This window comes from Impatiens glandulifera, chromosome 6 (genome assembly GCF_907164915.1).
Source record: "Impatiens glandulifera chromosome 6, dImpGla2.1, whole genome shotgun sequence".
Taxonomy (NCBI): domain Eukaryota; kingdom Viridiplantae; phylum Streptophyta; class Magnoliopsida; order Ericales; family Balsaminaceae; genus Impatiens; species Impatiens glandulifera.
The window spans coordinates 53,122,389-53,132,377 of NC_061867.1; the positions used below are offsets into that span (position 1 = coordinate 53,122,389).

A 9,989-nucleotide genomic window follows, 5' to 3' on the forward strand; every position below is an offset into this window, starting at 1 on the left:
AACTCGAAACTATTGTTTATTACGTGAGTAAAAGAATGACTAGATGTGAACTTAATTACACCCCGACTGAAAAAGTATGTTGGGCATTAACATGAGTCACCAAAAGATTAACACACTACATGCAAGCCCATCCCATCAAGTTGATATCTAGATTGGACCCTATCCACTTCTTATTCCACGAACACTACTTCACCTAGGCTAGCCAAAGAGATGATGATATTCGAATATGACATAGCATATACAGTACAAAAATCTATAATAGGAAACGTTGTTGTAGACTTCTTTACTAATCAACCCATTAATGTTGAGTCAAAAGACAAACTCGACTTTCCCTATGATGGAATTATGGACGTCATGTCAGACACATGAAAATTGATGTTTGATAGAGACTTAGGCAAACAAGGATATGGAATCAAAACTTTATTGGTTGACCCTAAAGGTACATATAACCCGATATACATAAACTCGAATACCCCGTTATCAATAATGAGGTCGAATACGAGGCGTGTCTCTTAGGCCCCAAATTAGAAGTAAATAAAGACTTTAATTTGGTTATATCACAAGACAATGGTGTTTGGAAAGTAAAAAGGGGAAATCTAAAGCCCTGCTATGTTTATCTAATTAAGCTCGTGAACAAATTTGATCAAGTATCATTTGTTCATGTCCCAAAAATAAAAAATCGCTTTACTGATGCACTTGTCACCCTTGCAACCATGACTCATATTCTTAAGGGAATTAAAGTCAAGTCACTCAAGATCCGACAAAATAAAAACCTGCTTTTGATAAAGGAACGACAACTTCATGCGAAATAGCTACCAAATCATGGGATAATACTCTCCAAACATACATATATATAGAGAATACCTACCACATTTCCGAGTAAAGAAACAATGAACGTTACACCAATATTCCATTAATTATGCTTGAATAACAAACAAATTCTATAGACGATCATTCGATGGTCAAAACATGCTCTATGTAGATGATCCTATATAAAAAATGATCAAACAAGAAGTACACAAGGAGTATGCGACCCACACATGAATGAAATGGATTTAGCCAAGAAAATACTCCGTCTAAGATATTACTATACAAATATAGAACAAGAATGTGTGAGTTATGTAAAGATAATCGTAAATGTCAATCTATGTTAATCTAAAGTATCTCCCATCATAAATGCTCCACAACATGACATTTCCCTACCTTTCTCTACTTAGGGGTATTGTTGTCCTTGGGAAAATTTATCATCATGCGTCTAATGGACACGAATTAAAATGTGTGGCCATCGACTACTTCACCTAATGGGTAGAAGCAATATCTTACAAAATCCTAAAATCATCTGACGTGGAAAAAATCATCCGCACTAACATAATTTCTAGGTACAGAGTCTCTCATGCCCTAATTTTAGATAATGGACGATACATCTAAGGAGAAGTGTTACAATTTCTCGATGAATTCAAAATCGAGCACTACAAATCATCTCCCTATAGATCCCAAACTAACAGTGCGGTCTAAGCGACAAACAAAAATGTGATTAGATACATCAAGAAAATGACTAACACGTACAAAGATTGACACAGAAAATTGGCATATGCCTTATAGGGATATTGCACAACCGCTCGAACTTTGACCAGTGAAACTCATTACTCATTGGCTTAAGGTATGGGAGTTGTACAACCGATCGAAATCGAAATTCCTACTCTAAGAATACTCTTAGAAAGACATGCCATTTAATAAGACTAAATAAAATCTCTACACGATCAATTGACATTAATATAAGACAATAGGTTAAATGCTTTGAGGAAAACCCAAGCCTACCAAAAACAAATGTCAAACACCTTCATTAAGAAGATAAATATCAAAGAAGGTGATCTGGTCCTCAAATAAAATCTGTGAACTTCTAGACTCTGTCCGTCCCTAATGGGAATGACCCTTCATGATTAAAAAAATCTTTTTTGGAGGAACAGTTCACCTATCTACAATATTAGGTAAATTATTCATTGCCTTGAGAAATCTCGACGCGCTTAAAAGATATTTTGTATTATATAAAGTTAAGCATAATAGGGTTTTGAGCTCAGCCTGAAAATGACTTAATTTAATAGAGTCTGATCCAAATTTTGGTAAACTTTCATCACCAGATATTGTTGGTTGAACTACGAAATACCTGATTCTTTTAATAAAAAAAATACGTAGGCAACCTACATTTTTGTAGATCCAGTCTTAAAAAAAATCCAATTTCATTCTCAATAAACTTTTGAAAAAGAAGAAAACCTTGATCCCTTCTATAAACTAGTAAAGAGGATTTTAGGAAATAAGTAGGGCAAAGTTAGTATCATCACTCAGTCTCAAAATGAACTCCACGATTTCATAATAATTCATAGAAGGATAACTTAATCCACTTATATTAGGAAGATACAATGACCCATTGGAAACAGTTGGACTAGGTGGATTGTTTGGGGTATTCATTTTAGAAAATAAAACATAATATATATTGAAAGAACTAACTAGAATAATTAAAATGACAAGAGTGATTTTAAGAGAGCAAATATCACAAGTTAAATTCTAAAATGAAATACCTTAAATCAAAATAAAAGTAATGACGATGAAATAATAGATATAGGAATGACTCGTTGGGTTCTCAAATCCAGTAAAAACAAACCTCAAATTAATTTAATTGATTAAATGCAAGCCTTGAGCCAAGGATAAACAAGATCTACTAGCGATATAAAAATCTTATAACATTGTGAATATGAATTTTTGCACTTGTTTAGTTTGAATTTGAAAATCTTATTTAATGAATGACTAAAATTATTAAAATTATTTTATTTATTTTTGACAAATAAAATAAGAATAATTTTATATTTTAAATGATAATTTGAATAATTTTAACTGAGCTTGAATTTATTTAATTAAATTCTAGATAAAAAGGTCTTAAACTTCATTTGAAAATAAATAATAATTTATAAATCTATATTCATGTCTATTTTTTAATTTTTTGATTTGAATGTATATATATTTTGTGTGAAAAAATTATGTTGGATAAAATTTCATTTATTTAATACCAAATATATATATATATAATGTTAAAGAAAATAAAAATAAAAGTCAAGTATAACTGCACATTATTAGTTTTTTCTTTTACATTAAAATTTATAAAATATATGAGATTGAGTTAACTCGAGGCAATTTATTCTTAAATATTCGTTTAAATATATTTTACAAATGTTATTTTTTATATATGTGTGAAATAATGTATTAGAAGGTAACAATTAAATTTTAGTGTTTTACAAATTTTCAATTTTCATTAAAAAAAGTATTTTTTATGATTTTATTTATATTAAAATAAAATTTTGATAATTATAAATATATATATATATATATTTAAATAGAGCTTATTTATGAATGTAGTTTTTATTATAATGTTTTGGAAAGAAAGTCATTATTATGAGAAAATTAATAAAAAAAAATAGTATTATACTAAATAAAAATATTGAACTAAATTTAAGAATATTATAATTAATAATTAAAATACTTTGACTTAATATATTAATATATGAAATAAATTATGAATGTGTTATTATAATTTATTAAAAAACAAAAGCCAACTGTATATACGCTCCACTTCTATTATATAATATTTAAATTGTGTGGTCCATATAAATCTAGTGTGACCTCAAAGATTGGTTGGTTATATTTATTATTATATTGATGATCTTTTCTCAATTTCGTGTTCAATTTATTATACAGTTTGTAAGTATTCGAGAAGAATGATTAAATTCTCGATGTTTTCTATACTTTTGAGCTCGTAACAATATTATACAAATCAAACGACTAGAAATATTAAAAATATTTATATATTTTTATATTTTCAATAAAAAAAGAGACATCTTATTTATATCATTTCATGATCATATAATTTATCAATACTTAATCATAACTCTATACAACATTTTTCAGGTTACTTATCAATTCTCGATTAAGTATAATTTTTAATTACACTTAAAATATTTGATACATATTTTTTCGACATATATTCAATGATTCGTTTGAATTGTTTTTAATATAAAAAAGGGAAAATTACCTGGGCGGCCCTCGAACTATCTCGATCGCTCACTTTTGACCCTCAAACTAATTTTTGAAGCAAATCGCCCCTTAAACTTTTATAAAGGTCACCAGTGACCATTCCGTCAACTTTTTAGTTAAACTTAACGGTTTAAGTTTAAAATATTATTTTTTTTTATATATTATCTTTAATCTTATATTTTATATTTATATATATAATTATTAAATCGCTTATATATAATATTATATATTATATTATTATTATTATTAAATTTTATATAATTATTAAATCTTTTATATAATAAATAAATAATATATATATTATTTATTTTTATCTATATATATATATATATATATAATTTATATATATTATCTTTAACTAATTTATATAATATATATTTTAAAAAATAATTTAAGTGTTAAAAGTATTTGAATAGTTAGAAGGTTTTAATTACTTTTAATCTTTCAAATTATTTTGTAAAATATATATTCTATAAATTATATAAATTTATTTATATATATATATATATATAATTAATGATTAGGGATAATCCATATAATTTATTTTTAAACTTTGTTTTATATATATTAAAAATAATTTATTAAAAATAATTGTAACCTTCTAACTACTCAAATACTTTTAACACTTAAATTATTTTTTAAAAAATATATTATATAAATATTTTATATAAATTAGTTAAAGATAATATATATAAATTATATATATATATATAGATAAAAATAAATAATATAGATATTATTTATTTATTATATAAAAGATTTAATAATTATATAAAATTTAATAATAATATATATATATAATATTATATATAAGCGATTTAATAATTATATATATAAATATAAAATATAAGATTAAAGATAATATATAAAAAAATAATATTTTAAACTTAAACCGTTAGGTTTAACCAAAAAGTTGACGGAAGGGCCACTTGTGACCTTTATAAAAGTTGAAGGGGCGATTTGTTTCAAAAATTAATTTGAGGGCCAAAAGTGAGCGATTGAGATAGTTTAAGGGCCGCCCAGATAATTTGCCCTATAAAAAACTAGTATGACATTCCAAATCATGACTTTCTTTTGAAGTGTTTTATATCATAATCGAACATGTGACATTATTGTCAATTATTCTATTTCATTCACGATTGTTAAATAATTCAAATGAGTTTTAAAAATTCTTTACTAGTTTGGATCTTTTAATTGAGATTTTTATTTCTTATAAATTGACATACAAATCTAACCATTTTTATATTATTTATAAATTAATATATATATTCAAATTAGAGTTATAAATATAAAGTTTTTGTTTTTTATAAGAATAGTGTGTTTTTCCAAAATGAAATTTCAAGTGTTAAACATGATAACACACATTACTTATCATATCTTTTCATTAGCTCAAATAGTTGGATATTTTCTAGTTTTATTAATTTGTTTCCACAAAGAATAATATTATATTATTTTATAATGAGATCGGCATCTTCTATAGTCACCCCTCACATTGGAAATTATCGTGGATTGATTAAATAATGATGGGAAAAATATATCCATTTTGCAACTTGATGGTAGCTATATTTATTTATTTACTTGACTTTTTTTTTTTCATTTTTTTTTCTATTTTTTTATAATAATTGTTCATGCATATTTTATAGGAGAAGTATTATTGATAATATTTTATTTTTGTTCCTCAATTTTATATAACTTTCTTTTTTATGATAATAAAGTTTCATAATTCTTAGAAAAATAAAAATAAAATAGATTATTTATTTTAGAAATTTAGTGTAATACATTCCAAACCCCAAACTAAATGTTTGGTGTAAATTTCTACAATTTTAATAGAAAATCATTACGTTACAAATTATACTTTGAATATTATCGAAGACTCCATTAATTATTTGAACCACAAAAGAAGACGAGGAAATCGACCTTACGTATCTAGGTCCTTAGTAGATAATTTTATGCTTGAAACATTATTAAATAACCCATCGACAAAACTAAATTAACGACGAATTAGCTAGGATGGATGACCCAATGATGACCGTCAGTTCCAACGCGAAGACCCTTAACTCGAGCAAACAAATTCACGGCCCTTCTTACACCAAATTGATCTTCAGCATTGAAGTAATCATGCCCAAAAATTACACCGTCACGTGCCAGAACCTTATAAGCCCGATTAATATCACTCCAAGCTGAATGAAAATCATGAGCCGCATCAACTTCAATCATATCTCCATATATTCCAATCGCGCACATTTTATCCAAAGCTATGGTTGTCGAGTAAGGAAGATAAACCACTGAATCTGTCACATTCTTATGGACCAAATTTTGAATAAACTGATACATCAACAATACGTCACCATTTATCATCGGTATATCCAATCCCGGCCATGCCCTAAAATTATCAATACATATTATTTGTGAATCTAAGCCCAACTGTTTAGATAATTCCACCATGTGTATGGCAGACATGCCTAAGTACGTACCTATTAGATATATAAATAATTATTAGAGTTACAAACTTTTTTAAAAAGGGAGAAACTATGTCCAATGAATCATCAAATATACAAACATATAACATAAAACAATAAAAACATCAAATACCTATCTCAATGATGATCTTCGGTCGGTACTTCTTCATGAGATTACCAAAAACCGCACTGTTTGAATCCCAACCACTAATTTTGGCCGGAGTTAAAAGATTGGCCACATGTTTTGGAGGAAAGTTTAAGTATGGAGATGCACCGTTGAAGAATGCATCGATGAGATTGTTGCGCACAACATGGGCAGGTTCGGGCTTGGCGCAAACAATGTTATCGAAACGATAATGATCAGAGGATTTAGACGAAGAAAAGTGGTAACCCGCGACAGCAAACGAGAAAAGGAGAGAAATATAGACAATTGGTTTTGTGAAGAAAGTTGATAGTTTACGAACATAGTGAAGACGATATTGAACCTCTTTCATTGTTTTTTCTTCTATTTTATTGAATTTAATGAATGACTTCTTTCCTTTCTTTATCTATATATATATTTATTTATTTGTAGCCAATCATTTGCTTGATAACTTAATCCACAATGTATATTCAAGATGAAGATATCATTGTAGTGGTACCACATTGTGAAGAAAAGGGAATAAATCGACTAAAATTGAAGGACGGGTTAGGTTTTAGTTATGTGGTACCACTACATTGCTTATATGAGTGGAAGTCTTTCGTTTGAATAATCATTCTACTTATAGTAATTTGTGCCCACACATATTACAAATTAATGTTAATGACCAAGTAATTAGGATGGTTTTGGTTTGTTTAAAAAAAATCATAATACATATAATTATAATTGAGTCCACCATTCAATAGACAACATCCATGTAAAGATACACACTATTATAATCACGATAGTGAAGATTTTAAAAAATTTCAAACACGTTAATTCTAAATTTTATGTTATGTTTTTTTTTGTTGATTGACATTTTTTACTTATATTTTCATTGTTACCTTTCAAATAATTAATCTCGATGTGTTTTATGTATTTTTGATAATAAGGTGAACTTTCATAATTTAATGATTTTTTCTTAAACGAAGATCTTATTCATGACCTTTATATTAAATGTACTTAAAAAATAATAAATATGTAAAAAAAACTAATAGGGATCTCAAATCTTTCTAAATAGACAAGTGAGTAGGGATTAATACTGTTAAAATCGAGAGTTTACGTAAAATCGTTAGAGGTTTATAAACTCGTAAATCAGAATCGAATCGTAAAATCGTAAGATTTTATTCTAAAAATATATTAATTATTAAATCATTTATATATAAAAAATTAATTTTAAAAAAAAATTAATAAGAAAAAAAGAAACATATACTAATATTATATATTTATAATAATACAAAATAAAATATAAATAATTAACTTTTCTCAATAATATATATATAACTCTTTGAATTACTAATTAGAATTTTATCAAATATAAATATAAAATTAAGAAACCCTAGCTGATACACATTCTCTGTCATCTTCATCTCTCTGCGGCCCGCTTCTCCATCTTTTTCTTTTCTCTCAATCTTCCATTCATCTTTCTTCTCTCTCAATCTTCCATCTTTCTATCTTAATCTATTATTGAATGACAAAAAAAAAATGTTCAAAAGAGAGGAAGGAACAACGGTGAAGAACAATAACTCAGGTTTCGTTTTCTTCATCAGCACGTACGATTTTTCCGATTTTAGCGAGTGAAACGATTCAATTCGCGAGTGAATACTGATTTTACACTCTAACCAGTTATTAATACAACAGGTGACTCGTTTTATTTGAGTTGAACCGTAAACTTGAACGAGTTCACGAATTGACTCGCGAGTTTGACAGCATTGGTAGGGATCTAACATCATATTAAAATAAACTTGCAATATCTACTTGTGATTTTTCGGATTTGAAGATTCAAACCAAAAATTTATAAATTAAAATTCTTGTACTTTTAATATGAGTTTTGAGTGTACACAAAATTTATAAACTTTGTTTAATAAATTGTGAATTAAATTTGAGCTAAATTATTTTATTTTATTTAATTAAAATAAAATAAAATAGAGTAATTTGATATTTTGATTAATGTTTAAAAATTAGAAATGATAATAACTTATCAAATTCTGATAAACGTACAAACTTCTAGATGAGAAATAAAAAATAATTTATAAATATATTAATGTTTGAAAATTAAATATGTGGACCAAATGGAATATAAATGAAGATATAATTTACAACAAAATATTTAATTTTTTAAATTAAATACATATATATATTTGGTGTGAAAAGTGTAGAGTGAGTTAGTCGTATATATTTAAGTTTTTCTAATTTTTATATTTTTCAGCAACAATAATTATTTAATTTTATAAATTTTCGTTTATGTAATACAAAATAATTTAATATATATATATATATATATATATATATATATATATATATATATATATATATATATAAATATAAAAATGAAGTCAATTGTATCTTAAACTGTATGCACATTCTTAATTTTCATTTTTATATTTATACATTAAAATTTATAAAACATTAAAATTTATAAAAGGCAGATAGACTGGGTTTGTTTTTTATCATTTATAAAACAAAAACAAAAAAATATCTTTATCACTTCTCCTTAATATTATATTAGTTAATATTTTAATTAAAATATTATTTATTTTAAATTATTATATTAATACAAAAATCACAATTCTCTAAAATTATCATTAATCAACCTTTTTAAATAAAACCAATTTGAACTATGTCTTAGTGTTTATTGATTCAATTTATTTGTTAATGGTTGTATTATAATGATATATTTTACTAGGATGAATTTAAAATTTAAAGTTAATGTGTGTTTGAAAAATATAGGGTATACTCAAGAAAATAAAGAAAAAATTATATATAAAATGAATGAATAATTTTGAATTTTGTAATTTTTTTTCAAAAGTAGAGGGGAAATAGTGAATTAAATTAAAAAATTAAGAAACTATTTCACATCTTTACTATAAAAATATATATGTATATTTATATTTTTTCGGGTGTACTAAACCCATCTCAACCCTAACATAAATTCGCCATAGAATTTTGTAACGGTTAATTATATATATTAAAATAATTTTTTTAAGCTACTTATATTTTTTATGATTCATATATATATTTAAATTAAATGTATTGGTTAGGATGACAACGGGTACCTTATCCGCCGGGTAGTGAAATACCTATCCATGTACTCAATTTTTATTTTATTACCCGACCCCGACGGGTATCTATATTCTTCCTCATCCCCAATTCGTCAGGTACTCGATCCCCGACGGGTACCCTATTACCCGATTAAAATATAAAATTTATATTTACTAAAATAAATTTACAAAAAATATTGAAAAATAACTAAAGAATAAATAAATTTG

The 9,989-nt window shown here is 25.5% G+C and overlaps 1 protein-coding gene across 1 annotated transcript; it reads right to left on the reverse strand.

The window, feature by feature from the left end:
- Positions 1-6,040: 6,040 nt before the first annotated feature.
- On the reverse strand, positions 6,041-7,058 carry LOC124942433. Its single transcript, XM_047482945.1, has 2 exons — positions 6,676-7,058; positions 6,041-6,557 (listed from the first exon to the last, which is right to left on the reverse strand). The coding sequence occupies exons 1-2, from the start codon at positions 7,034-7,036 to the stop codon at positions 6,085-6,087; spliced, it is 834 nt and encodes a 277-aa protein (XP_047338901.1). The 5' UTR covers positions 7,037-7,058; the 3' UTR covers positions 6,041-6,084.
- Between the last annotated feature and the right edge of the window lie 2,931 nt (positions 7,059-9,989).

What these genes read in the sequence shown, in the direction of transcription:
- LOC124942433 (XM_047482945.1), bottom strand. Translation starts at nt 7,036, where the DNA reads ATGAAAGAGGTTCAATATCGTCTTCACTATGTTCGTAAACTATCAACT. An exon ending in GAAGATCATCATTGAGATAG is followed by an intron (nt 6,558 to 6,675) that starts GTATTTGATGTT and finishes TATATCTAATAG; the next exon opens with GTACGTACTTAGGCATGTCT.